Source organism: Olea europaea, chromosome 3, assembly GCF_002742605.1.
Source record: "Olea europaea var. sylvestris chromosome 3, O_europaea_v1, whole genome shotgun sequence".
In the NCBI taxonomy this organism is placed as follows: Eukaryota; Viridiplantae; Streptophyta; class Magnoliopsida; order Lamiales; family Oleaceae; genus Olea; species Olea europaea.
Genome location: NC_036239.1, coordinates 3,355,509 through 3,375,570, shown reverse-complemented (window position 1 = coordinate 3,375,570; position 20,062 = coordinate 3,355,509). Strand labels below are relative to the sequence as shown.

At 34.3% G+C, this 20,062-nt stretch overlaps 3 protein-coding genes across 3 annotated transcripts; all 3 read right to left on the bottom strand.

Moving 5' to 3' along the window:
• Positions 1–4,881: 4,881 nt before the first annotated feature.
• Positions 4,882–8,307, bottom strand: LOC111382370 (nuclear envelope-associated protein 2). Its single transcript, XM_023006319.1, has 6 exons — positions 8,115–8,307; positions 7,371–7,588; positions 7,086–7,193; positions 5,686–6,147; positions 5,485–5,586; positions 4,882–5,269 (listed from the first exon to the last, which is right to left on the bottom strand). Exons 2-6 carry the CDS (start codon positions 7,539–7,541, stop codon positions 5,105–5,107), a joined length of 1,008 nt encoding a protein of 335 aa, XP_022862087.1. The 5' UTR covers positions 7,542–7,588; positions 8,115–8,307; the 3' UTR covers positions 4,882–5,104.
• A 967-nt stretch (positions 8,308–9,274) lies between these two features.
• LOC111377024 lies at positions 9,275–13,616 on the bottom strand. Its single transcript, XM_023000043.1, has 5 exons — positions 13,201–13,616; positions 12,359–12,436; positions 12,186–12,198; positions 11,995–12,072; positions 9,275–9,417 (listed from the first exon to the last, which is right to left on the bottom strand). Exons 1-5 carry the CDS (start codon positions 13,513–13,515, stop codon positions 9,275–9,277), a joined length of 627 nt encoding a protein of 208 aa, XP_022855811.1. The 5' UTR covers positions 13,516–13,616.
• Positions 13,617–15,463: 1,847 nt separating this feature from the next.
• On the bottom strand, positions 15,464–19,591 carry LOC111382362 (endoglucanase 25-like). The gene is made up of 6 exons (XM_023006310.1): positions 18,946–19,591; positions 17,980–18,290; positions 17,193–17,648; positions 16,583–16,718; positions 16,312–16,484; positions 15,464–16,232 (listed from the first exon to the last, which is right to left on the bottom strand). Exons 1-6 carry the CDS (start codon positions 19,322–19,324, stop codon positions 15,831–15,833), a joined length of 1,857 nt encoding a protein of 618 aa, XP_022862078.1. The 5' UTR covers positions 19,325–19,591; the 3' UTR covers positions 15,464–15,830.
• Between the last annotated feature and the right edge of the window lie 471 nt (positions 19,592–20,062).

Here is a 20,062-nt window from a genome sequence, read left to right as displayed (position 1 = left end):
CAAAGTGTAATAAGATTCCAACCAGCTCATACTGATCATGGTATTTTGCGTATAGAGATGATGCATGTGGTGTTCCAATCCAAGAGTTCAATGAAATAGGTGCAAAACCTGATTATGGATTTCTGAGCTCGAGCTTCATGTAAATTAACTGGTTTGAGTTACAAAATATTTGAGTTTTGTTCAAGGCCGTGAGCTGAGCATGAGATGACTAGTTTTTATGTTCTCGATCCTTGTTCTCCATTTGTGAGTCACTCATTGTTGACGAAGTATTGTTCGATCAAAAGAATCTCAAGTTCACGATTCATTAATATGTAGTAAATTAGATTTTGAATTCAAATATCGTTCCCACGGAGATTACTAGTTCAAATTCAAACTGAAACAATTGAAATTTTTGAATTTTTCTGTAATTTAAATAATCTACTTATGATGCAAGACCTAACTTAACTAAAATAAAGATGTGTTTGAGCCCGTTTAATTTTGAAAAATGTATTATGAAATAGTAGACTGATGGATGATGTGTGATTAAAAAAGAAGGAAAATTTTTCGATTTGCATGTAATATTATTTTAATGAAAAATGCATGGTTAAAAATAAGTTTTGTATAAAAAATAATTTGGTAGAATGTAAAATAATGGATAACAAACGGGAGCTAAATGTAAGATTATAATTAAATGCAAGTTTTGTAAAAATATAATGATGAAACGCGTATTGGGATCCCGAATCCTCTTATATCAATTCCTCTAACTCGAAATTTATAAATTTGACAACACGATTCAATCGTCAAAGCCAAGATTCCTATTTTATTTAACAATTTCTCTCGAATAGAATTAAACATATTCTTATATGTGACCCGATTATTTTTTATAACGGATGCGAATATAGAAAAATACATTAAAGATTTATAAATATTCAAATATCATGTAAAGTATAGTAGTATATTTTTATTCCCTATCGGACTTTACGATAATTAACATTATTTTTAACTTATTTTTAATCTTTCGAAATTAAAACAAGTCACAAAACTCATACAACTATTGCACATATAATTGTAGAAAAATTTAAATCAATGGCAATTATTCAAGAATCGAAAATAAGCTTTAAATGTCAAAAATAAATCAAATCAAGAGTTAAAGGTTCTAGATATAAGTTTCATTGTAATTCTAGCACAAAATTAATGTAGCCTAGCATAATATAAGGATTAAATAGATAAAGTTTAAATGATATCACCGAGAAATTGACGAAATGTGATTAATTCACAAACTACCTTTACAATTATTGATGAATTATTGCACAAAGAAATCTGAAATTATCTTTCTTGCCGCCACGATCGTCCGTCTCTCTCTCTGTTTGAGGTTAGTCTATGCCTAATTCTCCTCCAATTTTTAATCTTTTTAATCCCTTGTGGGTGTGTTTATATTTTCTTCTTCTTTTCAAGGGTTTTGCAATACATACCCTCCGGTATACATTTTCCTTACAAGAGGGGGGTCCACACCGTATATATATCTTCTTCTTCTTTTTCAAGGGTTTGTTGTATGTACACTCCACACCCCTTACAAGAGGTGAGACTCTCTTTTGTGAGGGGAGTGCACACTGGACTGTACAAATAGTATTTTCGTTTTTTCAATTGCCACCAATTTGACCCTCCTCTTGAGAGGGGAGTGCACATCACTTTTTTCAATCGCCACCAATTTGTTCAACCCCCCATCTTGAATTCCAATTCCTTTCAAATTCCAATCACCAGACACTAGACCAAAAGGGTCCAAGTACAAATAAACTTGGGTAAATTAGATCTAATACACTAAAAAATTAACTAAGTTAATTAATACCCTATTAACTAATTAAATAATTTAACCACGTATTTAATACGGTGTAAAACTATCAAAACCACCCCCAAAAACCAAGTCAGTTCCAAGTTCCAGAAAAGTCCCCAAAAAAAAAAAAAAAAAAAAAAAAAACCCTTTCCCCCAATTAATTTCACAATTCTGCTGCTTCCGAATCAGAATTCAAGTCCAACATACTTCGAACTCCATCACTTGAGATTTTTGAGGGAAAAAAAAAAAAAAAAAAGAGAGTTGTTGATTCATGAAAGACTTTGCTTTCTTCCCCTTGTGTATCTGTGTGTAAATGTCCGTATGCATGTGTATTATTCATCTTGCGCAAGACTTTGATTTCTTCTACATTGACGTCTGCTCACTTTGTTTTACTCAATGGAATCGTGAATTTTTATTTTTTATTTATTTTTTTGGGAAATTATGTAAAAATTGGATTTTATTGCTAAAATCATTTCAGGTTTCTGAGTGAATCGAGGTTTATGCAATATGTTTATACAAAAAAAAAAAAAAAGAAAGAAATTTTATTGATGGAATCAATGGTCTAGCGGATTGGAACAAGAATCAGGTTATGAAAGCTCAATTGTTGGTGATCATAGTGACTGTGAGTACCGAGTTGGATGGGGAATTTTGTGCTAACTCTTGACATTTTGATCGGTGTTTTGTCGATAAATTGAATTTAAGATGCTTGGTATTGAATGAAGAAAAAGGAGGGATGGTAGTTGTGTCATTTTTTTTTTAAATTTCTATTACTTTATTTAATTGATTTCAATGTTTAATTCGTTTTTCGTCACTTTTTTTAAAATTTATCACTACTATGCATGTAGGTTCTACCATAACTGGTCCAATTGGAAAGGACTGTGTTGATCTTTGGCCTATGATTGCCCGTGCTACCAACGTCATTGTTTAGAAGAAATTTTAAGTGGTGGGAAATGTTTGTTTTTCGAGTTCTATTGAATACTTGAATTCTTTAAAGTCTAAAGTTAGAAATTTATATGATACCTATATTAAACAAGTTACTATTTTTGTAGGAAGTTAGATTTTTTTATCGATTTTCTAATTTCTATGGATATTTTTTAGTTCTATTAATATGGACTATTGCCTATATAATTGTAAGTAAAAGTGTACCATTTATATGTTTATTATAAATGTTTTAACAATAAATAGAATTGAGGGCAAAAAGATTGGCCCGCGTGCTATTCTCCTCGACATTTAACAAGGAGATGATAACAATCCAAACCTTGTGAAATTAGATGTGATAACTAGAGAGAAAATGAAAATCTTTTATAGACATCTAGCCATTGTTTATGAATGGACAAAATTACTTTTGAGATCAAGAAGTGATCTCAAAAGTAACATCATGTCACTTTTATTTTTTATTATTTTCTGTCACCTTTTTTGAATTTATATCACTTTTAAAAAAAAAAATATTTGTCATTTTTTTTGTTTGTCACATTTGTTGAATTTTTTCACTTAGTGTTTGTCACTTTTTTATTTTGTCGCTTTTTTGGATTCGTCAATCTTTTTTAAATAATTGTCACTTTTTTTAAAAAATTTTTTTGTCAATATTATAGTATTTGTCACTTTTTTCCATCATCTTCTTGATTAGTATCACTTTTTTTTAGTGACAAACATAATTTTTTAATAAAAGTGACATTGATCTAAGTATCATCACTTTTTTTTTTTTTTTAAAGTTTTTCACTTTCTTTAATTTACGTCGCTTTTTTTTTATTGTTCGTCACTTTTTTAAATTTGTGTAGGTTTTTTAATTTGTGTCTTTTTTTAAATTCGTCACTTTTTAAAATTTTCGACACTTTTTTAAAATTTTCATCATTTTTTTAAATTTTTGTCACTTTTTTATCAATTACGTTCTTGAAATTTCCATCACTTTTTTTTAGTGACAAACATCAAATTTTAATAAAAATGACATTTTATGTCAATTTTTAATAAAAAGGTGATACTAAATTTTCAAAAGTGACAGTCACTTTTTTACATTTTGCCACTTTTTTTTTAGTTTTTGTCACCTTACAAACTTTCAACATTTATTTAATAAGATAAAAAGTGACATGATATGTCATATTTTTCTAATATAATCAACAAGTGGATTGTTTTGGACATACTGATTATGTTAAGAACCGCCACCACGCTCATATGAATTGTCTTAGATATGCTGATTATGTTAAAAATATGATTATTAGTGCTTTACAAATAGATGATGCTAATTTTGTGTTTGTCATTTTTTTTGAGTTTGTTTCACTTTTTTTCTTTTCTTTTTTTTAATTTGTCACTTTTTAAGCGTTTGTGTCACTTTTTCTTAAAAAAAGTCACAATTTTTATATTAAAAAAAAAAAAGTGACATAGTGTCACTTTTCATTTTACACAGTATTTTTTACTTTCAAAAATTTTTTCATATGATTTTTCAAAACACTTCTAATTTTAAGAGCATTTTTGTAAATTGCCCAATAAACTTTTATCCCTTTTCATATTGGTTTGACGTCCAATTAGTGAGATATTTCTCATCAAGACACCACTTTTTCCACTTAATGAAATTCAGTCCTTGGTACAAATTTATTTGTGCCGCCCCTATCTTCTCCAGCTTAATTCAAATCCTTCACTTTTCAAAGTGTAGAATTCGATACCTAAATTTCCCTCCAATAGCCAATTAAACATTCTTTTTTTTTTTTTTTTCTCCAATTGCTTTAAAACGGATCCAAACACTGAAACTAACGAAAATTACCCTAAACTAAGTAGAAATCAATACTTTATTGCGTTCTTTTCTTCTTTTCACTTTTGCAGTTCAACTAGTTCATCAGTCAATAGTAGCAGTCCTGGGTATGCAGGCAGCTCAACCGGCTTTGGTGCCAACGCTTCAATTTCCACATCAAATAGTTTCAGCCATTTATTGGCCGCATCATTGCAGTAGCATCCATTATGACTGTAAGATTAATTTTAGATATATAGAGGCAACCTTGTCCATGCATTGCGTTTGTTGATTCGAGAATTACCCTCTTAACTTGTAATTATTCACTTAACAAAATATATTTTACTCCATATTTTCATTAAAACTGTGGCCATTCTAAGAACTGAGGCATAACAAGAGGGTTATGATGTTGAATACAAAAGAAAACAACCTTCAAAGTGCACATTTCTACAATAAAACAGAATATGCACATGACCTATTCTACTCGACTTTACTTCTACGTATGTAATCTTAGTATAGAGTAGGAATAGATGCTGCAACGACATAACATCTTCGAGAATATTACTAAGATCAAATTATCTCTTTGAAAATACTACTAAGATCAACATTGACATCGAAACTACAATCTTGAAACCAGAAGTTTCCCATGGAGTATGTTTTTCATTTACTGGTGCACCCTGTTGTTTTGCAGCCAATTGATCTCTCAGTTCCTTCAGAGCTCTATCTCTTCGCTCTCCCATCTGTGAGATATATATGAATCAGAATGAATGCCATCAATATTAACATGACCAGAGAGAGGTGACAAATTTAGCGAATTAGAGTCATATTAACCTTGCAAATTCGCTGCAAGTTAATAATCAATTTTCGGCATGCTTCATCCACCCGTAATTTTAATCCATGAGACGCATCAAACATGATAAATCAATGCAGTTATAAAAGAAAAATAGAGAATTACCCTTTGCAGCTTCCTAGTTTGAGAACGAGTTTCTTGAAGACAAAACTCTAACTTGAGGACTTTCTTTTTCAACTCCTGATCAACTCTACGATGCTTCTCTAACTGTCAAACAAAGCATTTATCATTAGAACATTAATCTTGGATCTAAATGAGAGATCTAATTGAATAGTTTCTACTACAAAACAAGTTAAGATAACAAACCTGAGATTCCAACTCTCTAGTCTTCAGCTTCCAATGAGCGGACATAATCCTAATTTCATCCCTCAACTTAGCTATTTCTTCATCCTTCACAGTCAAAAGCTTATTAATCTTTTCAAAATTCTTTGGGGAAACCTCATCTAATATTTTCCTAAGCTCACAATCTTTATTTGCTCCAGCCTTAGCTAATGCTTGCATGATCTCGTGCTCAATTCTTGAGACTTCATCTTTGAGTTGCATTTGAGAAATTTCCCTTGTTTGAAGATCCTTCTGTAAAAGATCTAATTGTTCTCCCATTTTATTCACATGATTCTCGTGCTCTTTTAAAGAGCAATTTTTCACTTCTAGTTCTTTCAACAATGCAGAACACTGTAATTGTGCAGATTGAGCAGATAATGCACTTGCGTCTGCAGTTGCTTTAGTTGCTGAAAGCTGCGACTTCAGATCATCCAAATCCCTTACATACTAAAATACGTTAAAAATAAAAGAACTTAATCAGAATTAAGATTAAGGAAAAGAATCATATGCAATAGGATATTTTGGATAGATACTAGACGTCAGAGGTAAGAGAACAGAATTCCATTTTCACTCATGAAATTAGGCAATAATCGCCATAGAAGTATGAACCAAAATACATAAAAATGACTATATCAAGTCAAAAAGATTCTCATTGTTTTGGAAGTCCTAGTCCAGTTTGTTATATATAGATAAATAATAGGAAGTGATGAGAATGATGGAAATTGATAATGCAATGCCAAGTCAGTACATCTCCCCAAAGCAAGATATAGGTGTCAAAAAAAAAAAAAAAAAGGTTGCTTGTATACCTACAAATGAATATTAGTCCTCTTCTAATCCAAGTTCTTATCAGAAGGCTTGGATTACCCATATAGAGGGGCATACTTGTTTACATGTCTAGTGTTATGCAAACATTGGAGAGCGCTAGAAGCTTGACTTGATGGTTATGAAACGTCACGAACAAAACATTTTCAGTCAACATCAAAGGCCATGGTGAATTTTTAGTCTTTTGCTTGCACATTTCTGTCTTTAATGAAGTTGAAGAGCCAAGGGTAATTTTATAGATTTATAACTGCGCATTAAGAGAGGAACTCTATCACTGGTTCTTGGTAATAATTTTGTTCCTTAAACCCGCCCTCAAATGTTCCTTAAACATAACTTTATCTGTCAACCACACAACAAAATCGTCCTTGAAAACAATGATTCTTGGGCCAATGATAAAAAAGGCTAAAGGAAAGTAGAATTACTGAAAAGATAGGTGGATACACTTTAAAGCCAAAAAGTACCATTCTCGATCAGATTCGTCAAGATTTAAATCTTATTACGAGAATACAACAAATTAAGGTGTAGAAATAATGCAGAAAAGCATAGAAAGAATTAATATTTACCATCTGGGCCGCAGATTTTGAAGCCCGAAGCTGCTGATTTCTGTCATCTAAACTCTTCTGCAATCTACTTATCTCTTTTTCCAGGTATTTGGCTTTGGTTTCTGCTTCCTGTATGAACAGAAATCAAATTTAAAACGAAGAAGTAATAGATATCCGTCATCGGAATTTTCATGATTTTGAAACGATTTAAGTGTCCAACACTAACTTCTCTAAACTAAAACGAAAGGTTGAAATCATTTCATTTATCTGACATGAATTATATGAGAAATTATAGTTTGTTCGTGCCTGTCTGTTTATGCTTTCGCGAGCAGACGACTGTTCCTGCGAAACAAGACGGCCTCGGACCTCCTTGAGCTCTGCCCCCAGCGACTCCACGTTTCGCCGGAAGTTTTGTTTTTTCTCACTGAGATCTTTTAGCAACGGATCCACAGGTCGTTTCTCCGCCAACGACGCCATCGCTTCAATGTAAAACTCAGATGTCTAATTTACTTTGATGCTCCGACCTAGAAATGGGTATTAAGCAGTTAGTCACTCTAATCTCCATTTGGATTGAAGGAAAGCTACAACACAGGCATGTATCAACATCAACGAGTAAAAAGCTGCCTACAGCTAATACATAGATTTTTCCCAAGTATAGACTAGTTGACCATTTTTTACGCTCAGATCAAAAATTCAAAACTATGTACAAGTACAGAATTAGGTGTTGACTAGAAATGGGTATTAAGCAGTTAGTCACTCTAATCTCCATTTGGATTGAAGGAAAGCTACAACACAGGCATGTATCAACATCAACGAGTAAAAAGCTGCCTACAGCTAATACATAGATTTTTCCCAAGTATAGACTAGTTGACCATTTTTTACGCTCAGATCAAAAATTCAAAACTATGTACAAGTACAGAATTAGGTGTTGACGGTCAGACGACGGTTCCTGTTTCAGTCACACATTTGTGAAGAACAATTTTTTTCTTTTGCAATCATCATATATATAGATACATACTTGATACAGCTGTATATTATATACACATATACCTGGTGTATGAATGGATTTTCAGCAGCCAAAACACCTACTACTTCAAGATTTCACAGAAAATTACGGGAATTCATATGGCTGGGGGAGAGAGAGAGATGTTCTTCTAGAGAGACACGAGTGAAAGATGCGCCAATCATATACGGAAGTAGTGAAAGGTTTTTCGGCGTTGATTAATACTTGTTAGCAAATCAGACGGTTAGGATTAGGCAAGGAGGAACTGTACGGCTGAAAAGAGGGGATTTAGGGAATATTTTAGTGTACGAGATAAGACAAAGATAAACAAATTTAAGGTTCGGGGTTGAGACAGAGTGTTTTGGTTCGGACAATCCGAACCTTCGGTTTGGTGAAAATGACAAGATTTGAATCTCGTTTGGGTTGACCGCCGCGCGGCAAAATCTGAAACATTCCATCGCAAAAGGCGCAATTGAGGCTCAATTACATATGAATTTGGGCAAGATACTTATATAATTTATTGTCACAATTATGTATTAATCACAATCACAATTATGAATTATCCAATTAATTGATCACTTATTATTATTCGATCACAAATGACAAGTTTCATAGGTCGCAAATTTTCTTTTGGCCACAATTTATCAAATTAATATAAGTCACGCATTATTTCTCGATTACAAATTACAAATTTTATAGGTCACAATTTATTTATCGGTTACAAATTATCAAATTAATAGGTTGCGTATTATTTTTTTTATCAAAAATTACAAATTTAATAAGTCTCGACTTGCTTCGCGATCATAAATTAGAAAATTAATTTGTCACAATTTATTTCTTAATCACAAATTATAAATTTTATAGGTCACGATTTATTTATCACTAATAAATTATCAAATTAACTGATCGCACATTATTTCTCGATGACAAATCACCAATTTGTACAACTTATTTTAGATCACAAAATATCTAATTACGTGATTACAACTTAACAATTTATGGTAGTAATTATATACTTAATCGAAATTCCACATTTTTTAGATGACACGTTATTTATTAATCACAACTTATCTATTTTGTCAATCACGTACTATTTATTGATCGCACATTAATTATTTTATTAATCACAATCACTCAAATAGTTGATCACAAAAACATTTTGTTCTACCCACGCACTTGGCACCTTACCACTACCACCACCGCCACATCACCCACCACCAACACCACTACTGCATGCACCTACACGCGACCCTTCAGCACCAGCACCACCTCCACCGATAGTACCACCACTTTCATCGTCACCGTCACCACCACCACCTTCAAACACATCTAAAAGATCCACCACCACACCTCCACAGTCACACAAGCGAGAAGATTCAAATTGCCACCATCACCTCCTCGTCCGCAACCAAACTACCATCTTCGCTTAGAAGTATTTCGAGTTGAACCATTTAAAACCACATATCCAAAAACCAAAGTAAACTCGCTAGTTCTCCGATGGAATCATTGGCATCATTGTCGACTGATCCAAAATCCAAAGTAAAACCACATAGGAGACTTAAATTTAAAACTTCATATCCAAAATCAAAAGTATTGCCATTGGCATCATTGCAGGGAGCAAGTGATGCATTGTCTACAATTCTTCGATGGAATCAAAGTAGATGAGCAGGGAGATGGAGATGATACTGCTGCTACGGTGTTGTGATGTAGGAGATGATGCCGCCACTCTCAAAGCTTCAAAAATGAAGACGATGTTCGTCGTAGCACGACGACAGCCTCCATCGTGCTGTGACAGCACTAATGGCATCGTGTGCGGCGTTTGCCTCTGGTGATAGTTGTGTGTGGTAAAGAAAGAGATCAGAGATGTAGAAAGAAGGGAGAGAGGGAAATCATTAGGGTTCGAGAATGAAACTTGGGTGGGAGGTCTGGAGAGTATATAGATTAATTTATTTTTAAAATAATAATAATATTATTAAAATATTAAATTTTCATTTGATTTTTGTATAAACAAAACTTAAACTTGATTTTTGAAATTGGAATTTAAAAAGTAGGCTTTGCTGTAATTTTCACAAGTTTTAATTATAACTTATAAGTAATTAAGCCTCTATTTGGTCCAACTTAAACTTATAATTAAAAGAGGAAATTTCACCCTACATAGTAAAATAGATAAATATTCAAATTTTGCATTTCAACTTTTTTTATTCCAAAAGTACTATTAATATATGCAGTAAAATTAATAACAAAAAAGTTCATTCACTCTTCAAAGTTAGTCAATTTCTATGCTAATATCACTCCACCAAACAAGCCATATAAACACCCAGCCCAACCCAGGATCATGCCCACAATCCCCAGTTTACCTCTTCATCATCATATCAAAGATTAACAAAACACCCAATTTACCTCCTCTTCAATATTTCAAAGATATCGAAACTCCATAAATCGAACTCAAGAAATAAACGTCCAATTCCAGATTGATCTTCTTGATATTACATTCTCCTCTTTTCCCCATAATTCATGTGTGAGAATCCATTTCGTGAACTCAAATTTCGGCAATTTTGGGGATTGTTTCGCATCTATATAATTTCTAACACGGTTTGAAATTATAACATCGTGATTTCTTCCAAATTAAATAACTGTTTGTGTTGTATCAAATTATATAAGCATAATATTCACTGCTAGTTTACAGTAAAAATATAATGGTTCAGAGATTGGAAGAACAAGTGAAATAAAATGCAGTAATCAGACATAGGAAGTTTATTTAGATGACTGTCACACTTAACGTTAGCGAACAAGGGCGGATCCAGACATTTCGAACCGTGGGATCAAAAATGAAAATTTTCACCTTAGTTCGTAGTTGAGTAGCAACCGGGGTTGAGCCGCTTAGGGATTGCCCGGTGGAGGGCTAATGGCGAAGAGAAAATAGGAAAGTAGAAAAAAGAAAGACGAGTCACGACTCACGTTTGACAATTGGCAATTTGGGAAAAATGGGATTTGATTTGGGGATATTGGAACTCATTATATAAGTTGGATTAGATTTGGGTAAATGAGTAAATGGGATTATGGATATGGTGATTGGATTTGGGCTTTTCACAAGTGTGAGCTACTATTGGGAAATTGGATTTGATAATTGGAGTGGGTTGCTGTTATATTAAAAAAAAAATTCCAAAATTTTGTGAGGTCATTTGACCCCACATGACTTCATGTGGTTCCACCCCTTTTAGCGAACATAATACATTGTATTTAGTTTGAGCTAGTTGCAATATCAAAAATAGAATGAATCAAAACACACAAATTAGAGGCGTTGATAAAATTTAATAAAATAAATGGTCGAAAAATTGTGAGTTTCATGAAGTAAGTGGTTAAAATTAATTTTTTGACTTTGATAAAAATCTATATTATAATTCCATTAGACAATGGGATGATGATTTTATTGTCATCTTATATATGAATGGCATTACTCTTGAAAAATTATGCACCATTATAATTTGACGTCGCTTAACAAAAATACCCGAATAATGAAGAAGGATAAGAGATCAAGAATTTTTACCATTTAAAATCATTGAATACGGGCAACACAGTTCAAACGGGTTGCCCCTATATGCATGCTTAAAGAAAATAATTTAAAGTAATTGCTCACAAATTTCAAGTGACTTTGATAAACGTAGTTTATGCAAAACCAATGTGAATTCAGGTCCTACAGTCTTTGAAAACGTTCTGTGAATTCAATATTACAAGCACGCAGGCAGGCGCGAATCTTTGTCTCTCCGATGCTTTTCTTTACAGAAAAAGATGGTGGTTGGTCCCGTAGCGGTTTTTCCAATTTTCTATTTTGTTTGTAATGAACTTATAGGATAATTTATTACGTTAAATCACCGTATCTTTCATGTTAAATCGTCAAAAAATCGAAGAACTATATCGAAAGCGTACCTGAATCAGACATGGTTAATGCAATAATGAATTGCGTAGTCTTGTCTTCCCAATCTAAACGCAGCCTCCTTTTTCTCTCTGTGATAGAATGTAGAAGAGAATGAATAATACGTACGTGTGATTTGGGGACCATAACCATATTTATATAGCGACGCCCTTTGACCTAATTCGGCCCATCATAGAATTAGAACTTGGGCCCGATCTCTACACATATGTAAATTCATATTTTAATTAGATACATTAAAACCCAAAATCGAAACCTTATTAGATCACTTTAGTTGGACTCAACCGAATTTGATAGTCTTTAATTTAACACACAATTATTCACACATATAAACTCATCGATGGGTTAAAAAATCCTTACACTTATAGCAATCCATATATTAATATATAACAGTATGTTTAGCTGCAGTATCCATAGCCCCTGTTTGATCCTCATTACCTGAAAATGAAAATGGGGAGAATAGTATTTTTTAGAATAAGGAGTGGTTGAAAAAGAAAGAAAAGTTTTCGATTTACGTGTAATATTATTTATGAAAGATTGTGTGGTTGAAAATATGAGAAAGAAAAATGAAATTTAATATAATTTAATTTAATGGGATCAAACAGAGAGTATATATATTCGAAGAAGCTACTTTTTAGTTTAACAAAACTTACTTTCTTCAAGAAAAAAGTAACTTGCCAACCATGCTTAATGAAACCATGAAATTACAATTTCATGATTCCTGTCATCAGTTTCATTTCATCCTCCATGTCTGATCATCATCTCTTTTTTTGAGTTATTCATAAGGTCTAGTTTCTATCTTTAACGTGAAGATTTTTTTGATTCAATTTTCAAATGATTTGTCCATGATTTTCGTGGTGTTTGAAGGGCCTTTTGATTCTGTTTCTTGTAAAAGAGCTTCTTGATGGTTTTCTTTAAAAGCCCTTTTAGTCGGATAATGCACTTTTAGAGAATCATCCAAATATGTTAAAAACGATTTCTTAATCTCCAAACCAAGTTTTAACATTTTAAAAGCCTTGTTCAGAACTTTCCATGTTATGATCCATGACAAATATAAGTCAACATAGATGCTAAAACAAACAGAAAATTATGATTGAAACCAAAACTGACCATTCCCATTCAAGAATTCCAAACCATCAAATACAAAACGTAAAAATGAGAAAAATAAAATCCTACCAGAAACAATAAGATGGGCAACTAACATCTTTTAATGCAGCTCGACTGTTGCTGTTATGGAGGCGTAGAAAAAACCTTCTTCTTCTTCTTCTTCTACTTGTGAAAAACAAGCCATTTTTGAGCTTCAACCACAGCATCTTCCTTAACTTTCTTGCTGATCTGAATCTACCCCATATCACCCTTTTCACTCTAAACAAAGATTTCTTAATCTTCTCAGTCAAACTCTGCTTCTTGGAAAACTGGTAGCTTCTCAAGAACAGCTGCCTCTTCTCCAACTCTGTCACCGTGTACCCCTTCTCACTTCTCAACATGTATACAGGATACTCATAGTTTAGTGCCATATCTATACGTACAAATTTTGTGTATCTTTAGATAGAAAGAGAGGGTTTTTGTAGTGTAGGGGCCAGTAGGAGGAGCGGAGGAGAAGGAACGGTTTTACAAGTAGAATGAACAATGCCAGTCTCTGGTTACTTATTGGTCAAACCTGTATTTATTTATTTTACCCGAGGGAACCACCCAAGTGGCATTTGTTTTTGTTTGAGGACGTAATTTACTAGAATAATGCAATTTAGCCCCAAATTTTGAAAATTTGAGAATAATTTGGCACAACTTTTTAAAAGTCAAAAATTATTATTGAAATCAAGAAGCTACTTTTGAATATGTTTGAAAAGTGCTTTGTATAATCAGAATAGCTTTTAAAGAATATTAACCTAAGATAATTTCATCATAAAGATTTAAAAAATAAAAACAAAAACCATAGTCCCGCCAAATGAGCCCTAATTCCCAAATAATAATAATAAATTCTTATATTATAAGTTAAATATTTATAAGTAGACCTGTTCGAGAATTTAAAGGGTTTCATTGATTATATATATTTGTCAAAGTGTATTATTAATTACTTATAGACTATAAACTGATCGAATTTTATTTTTATTCGCACATTTCACTCATAAAATTCACAATTTTTACTTATTTTTCACCACAAATACTCACTACTTATAACCAATAATAACAAACATGAAGTTCCTTGACCTGTTGTGGTGCTTTGGGTGAATTTGTATTCTTGCGTGGCATTTTGCATTACGTTTCTCATGGACCTATCAGGTATTTTAATTAATTATTTCTTCTTTCATTAACCACGCCGGTTACTTTTGACTTTTCACATTTCCCTTTCTTTCATATGGAAAATATTGGAGCCATCCTTTTCGACATGTTTTAATATAAGAGTATATTAATCAATAATAAATTGTTATTCGTTACTATGATATTATTGTGGATGGTGAAGATTAAAAATATTGGAGTCAAACGGGACCATTTCTTAATCCAACTTACAGGAAATTGTAAGGAGATGAAACAGTACCGAGGCCGGACCTTTTTTAAGATTTTAATCTCAAAGATAGACGTGCATGTAATGTGTCATGGTAGGAAAACTTTCAGTGCTGGCAGATCAGAGGTCGTGAATTCGATTCATGGGGCTCTTGGAAGGCAAGGCGCAACTTGGATAGACTTGCTAGGCACTTTGGCAGATCAGTTGAGGAGGGCTCGGACCCTGGCTAGTTGGAGGCACATCCCGCGGTTAACTGGACTGTGTGAAGAAGGGCAGGATCACAGACCCAAGAACTAGTCAAGAATTGGACACCTTGTTAAAAAAAAAAAAAAAAAAAGGTATAACGCAAACCGTCACGGTCATTTTATGTTATAGTGTGCGACTTAGAATTGTGCATCAATTATCTAATCTATGGCTTATGATTACTGAATGTGTAATGTTATTTAGCACTACAAATATTACAACACTGGTATAAGTGGCATTAAGTATCATTAAATGAATTACATAATTTCACATTTAATTGAATTTGTCACATAAACTTGTGTTCTAATACCATTGATATTAGATAGTACCATTCTTACTGAACCATAGCCTACCTCGTATTTCCGTTATTGGTGGGATTGGGCGTTTGGGAGATAAATCCTGTGTCCCCAATCATTTCGGTCACAACCCACGTACCGAGCTCAATGAATCCTGAACTCGTTATCCTGTCCGAAGTGAACACGTTGCAGAAAACAATAAGTTTTGTAATGCCAGTGTCAAGATCTATAGGGAGGTGAGCCAAGAGTTTAATGCCAGTAAAGGCTAGGGCAAGAAATAACTCTTGAATGTGGATCACCTTATTGCCGAATTTCATGCTCAAGAGATAAAACGGGAGATTACATTATAAATGAAAATGAGATGAAATTTGTGTTTAGAACAGAGAAAACGATAATATGTAAGTGAAAAGTCTTCAAGCCTCGTACAAGAAACTACGAACACGAGCATTGCTAAAGAGAAATGTGTTGCACACAGGAGTACATATTAGACATCATCATTTGAATTTATTCTAAAAACATCTCGATCCTTAATGTTCAAGTTCTTGTTTTCGAAAGAATATATAGCTGGTATAATACATACATACACACAGTATATCACAAACTTTTGAACAGAAAAGGGTAATTCCTCAAGTTATACCAACTTTCCGGTCCACTCAGCAGCTGTCTTAAAGCTCCTAGTTTCTATACTCCTTTGGCTTTCAGGATGCTTTAGAAATTAACTGCAACATCAATATTCAGTTCACCGAGAGTCGAACAGCAAAAGCAAAAAGACCAATTCCATTATTGCGACTCATGGTTTCCACGGAGCTGGTGGCGGTGGGGGTGTTGGGAACATTGGTGGTACTGCAGAGAATATCGTGTTTTTGTCAATTTTTGTAGTCCCCTCTCCAGATAGGGCGATAAGTGCTGCAACTAGACCAGCATTTCCAGCAAGGGTTGGCTCCGTATAGTTGTAGTTTGTACGAACATCGTGGAATCCATCGTGTCTGTCAGGGCCAGCAACCATGGCACCAACAATTGTATTAGGGTTTGGCTTTTTCGAATCCCTCCATTTCCATCCTCCCTTGCAGTTGTATTTGACCTTGTTCTTGGGTATGGATGCACCTCTATGGTGGACGCGCTTTGGATAGAGATTTCCAAAGCCCACAACGTAACTCATCTTTCTAGGATTTTTGCCAAGGATGTAGTTTATCTGGAGAGTAACGAAAAAAACAATGTAAATAATCACCAACTTAAAATGCGTTCAAATGAGAAGGCAGCGTGTATGTCACCTGGGTCTGAGCAAATTTTCGAAGAACGCTAGTTTGGTAGAAATGGGGTCCACAGTACCACCCAGGTGTATCAGCAGCATCAAGATAGTCACTAAACACCGTAGCCAAGAATGCTGCATTGACTACATACTGAAGAGGTTGAGGTGATCCATGGTTTAACTGGATCATGCCTCCTGTAAAATGTGTCCCCCAACATTAGTAGAAGTTAAAAACCTAAGAGCATAAAACATATTTAGTTTTCCATTCGTGGCAATGAGGCAAGATTGATTACCTTTAGTTCTATTAAACGTGGTAAAATCCGGCAGGAAGGAGCACAAAAATATGCCTGTCTGGTTGTGAAATGTACTCAAAATTTCCTCATAAGGATAGCCAGGATTCAAGAACAATCTCAATCGGCTCAGAAGCACCTAAATACAGTATCAAAAAGATTTTTTACAAACAATCTGTAAAATTCTTAAACTATGCAAACTCTACATGCTTTGGCAGGAAAACTTCCAAAGTCCAGATGACATCAAATCAGCAGTTTAATTTTTTCAGAAAAGCTGCAAATATTGTTCCTAAGACGATAATAAAATTGAACACTTTCTATTTCAACATTCATACATTATTAAAACAAATAGAATGGCTGGAATGCAACTTCAGCCCATGAAAACATAAGATCCTACAGCAGGCAAAGAAAAGTGAACTTGGCAATTTGAAAAACCTTGGAGTTCAACTGTTGGTTGTAAACTAAAAGAACAGGCCTATAAGATTCGTTATTTAAAGGATTTAATCCGTGTAACAGAATTAGTAATTACAAGTGCAAAGGGGATCGTGTAGGTAAAACTCAAATCGAACACATACAAAAGTAAACAAAAATTAATTTTTTTAGTGAAACTTACTTGAGCTCCAGCAAGTTTATTGTCCCAACTTAATACACCATAATATGGGCCTCCCCAAAAAGCACCGGCATGCTTAGCGATACCAGGAGTCGTAGCCAGCTGAAGGTAGGAAGAATTTCCCGTAGCGTAGTATAGCCAAGATGCACCCCAAACAAACTCATCCCAGTAGCCGGTGGAGTTGTAGAAAATTGAAGCTTCATTATCAGTACTGTATCTACCACGCTGGTCCCTGGAGAATTTAAATAGGGTTTTGGCGCCATGGACAAGCTTTTGTGAGTAGGCCTTATTATCCTTGAAAACAATGGATGCTGAAGCCAATGCAGCAGCCATCTCTGCAGCAAGATCCGAGCAAGTACTACATATAGCAACTGGCCTATCATAATCAATGTCTTCAGGGCGCATCCAACAGTTGTGATCATTGGGATCTGAATCGTCCGAAGTACCACCCTTTCCAACCTACCAAGTAAAATCATAGAAATTCCTTTTAACAAGCATGTACAAAAGGAGAAAAGTGGAATTCAACTCAAGGCCAAGAGCAAGAACTTATGAGAGTGAAGCTACCACAAGTCTGTGGAAGACAAGTGGTCAGCTATTAAGCGAGTTGAACAAGGCTTCTCCTTCGTAATTTATGCCAAGGGACAAAAGTACATTAATGAGTTATAGGAAAACCACAAGATCAGCAGTGTAAAATCTAGCATGTTTTTGTAAATTCCCATTAACGGGAACGTGTAATATGACATCATTCTGTAATTTCATAGATTATTACCAACAATTCCATGGTATTTACCTGCATAACTAGCTGATCTATGGAATCCGCTGTGGAGTTGAAAGTCTTGAGGAAGTAATCCGTCCCCCACTTGATAATATCTTTAACATGGTTAAGCTCCCCAGCAGCTTCATACTTTGCACTGTATTCTATCACACTCCAACTCAGCATAGTCATGGCAAAAGATTGAGGGAAATTGAACTTGATCGCATCTCCAGCATCGTAATAGCCACCAACTAGATTCTTGAATATACTTCCACTATCAGACTTCCCGTCATTTAAACAAGAGTTTCCCCTCCACGAGACATTATTGTGCTTGGGAAGCTTTCCAGCTGTAAAAATCCATTTGAGACATTAGATAAAATGCACAACTCAATAGACCAAATGCAATAAATTATAATCCTGTGATCGACCACAGCCAATGAGTCCAAATATAAACCTGGCATTGGTGTAAGAATTCTTAAACTATTTAGTAAGACAAATCTAAAAGTGCAATTTGAACAGAGGCTGCCTGTGGATCTTAAGTCAAATTCAGTGTCTAATTGAAGATCCGATGATCATCTAATGTAAACCACAGTTAATAACGAAAACATAATAATCTTCAGAAAAATGAAGCGATCACTAGCAATTTGGCAATTTCTCAACCAAAGGACCAAAAACTTTAAACACAGAATGAGCTTGCCAGCATGTGAAATATACTATCTACTTATGGTCCTTATCCTCTTTTATCAAATCCATATGGTAAATATATGCTCAAAAGTATATGTAAAAAGAATTTAAAAATCCCACCACACGACAGAGCCATAATTACGGATAATTATTGATAGATATAATATAAAATCCTTCATTTTAATATGGACGCGTCAATCTCATACCAAAATTCATCAGATCTGAAAAACTAATACCAAACTGAACAAATTGTTATCATGCAAATACAAGAATAGTGATGAATCCAAAGTAAGAAGTAATAGTATACTGTTCACTTACAGCGCTGGGCATTGAAGAACATGAGCGCCTTGTGAAGTGCCACAGTGTAATTATCCGGGGGTGGCGGGTGATGGCGGTGTCGGGGCACAGTCTTGACGATCAAAGTAATAAACCCAGCCAAGAGTCCTGCAGCCAGGATTGTACCCACAGTCCAAACAAAGATCTTTCTGCTCACAATAATACACCCCAGATCTACATATTTCTTCTTCTTCTGCTCCCCAGGGCCGAGCAGCCAGCTTTGCTGCGTCTCGTCCAACGGCCGTGACAGCGCAGCCCTGTCGTAGTCCTGTAAATTCCTACTCCGGTCATCATCGGTGGCGGAGTCCGCCGCATTGATCTCGAGCGGCCCTCCCCACGGATCCCTCCCGTACATACTCATCTTTTCACCCTTCTCGACAAATTACCAATACAAACGTATAGCTCCCAACACAAGATCTCCCCAAAGCCCTACTGGCTTAAAGAAGCTAGATCTGATTATTTTCTTGAATCAACTAAGGACCCAATTCAAGCTAGTGAAAGGAGATGAATAAGCTTGAGTTACTTGAAAATGGGGGTGAAGGGATTTCGATGAAATCTATGGATTTTGAAGAGCTTTTTGTGGAGTAAAAGTGAGTGCGGTGGAGGGTATAACATGGCGTGGGACGCAGTGGCAATTATGGAGTTTTGCTGTGACGCGACCGTACTTTGCCCTGTATTTTAGTATTTTTGTGTGTATTTTATGAATCGTCTTCCTCAATAATTATGCAAAATTAGTTTGCTGACAGAGACGAGTCCACTAATAGACAACGACACACTGTCTAATTCCAATCTCTTACATTGCATGTTTTCTTTTTTCGGATTTTAGTATAAACAATTCCAATCAAACCTTTTCCATTATTTTTCACCAAGATGACAACTATTACATTTAATCAAGATAGACTATCGTCTAATTCCATAGCCCGAACTTCTTTCAAAACCTAATTTGATTTTCTTTAATAGAATTATTTGAAACTATTCAGAACCGTCTAATCAATCTCTTTATCCTTTTATCAGAGTCATAATTCATGATCGATTAATGTTATTAATTAGAGAAACAAGATTGTGTCATAGCCTTTTTTTTTTTTTTTTTTTTTTTTCC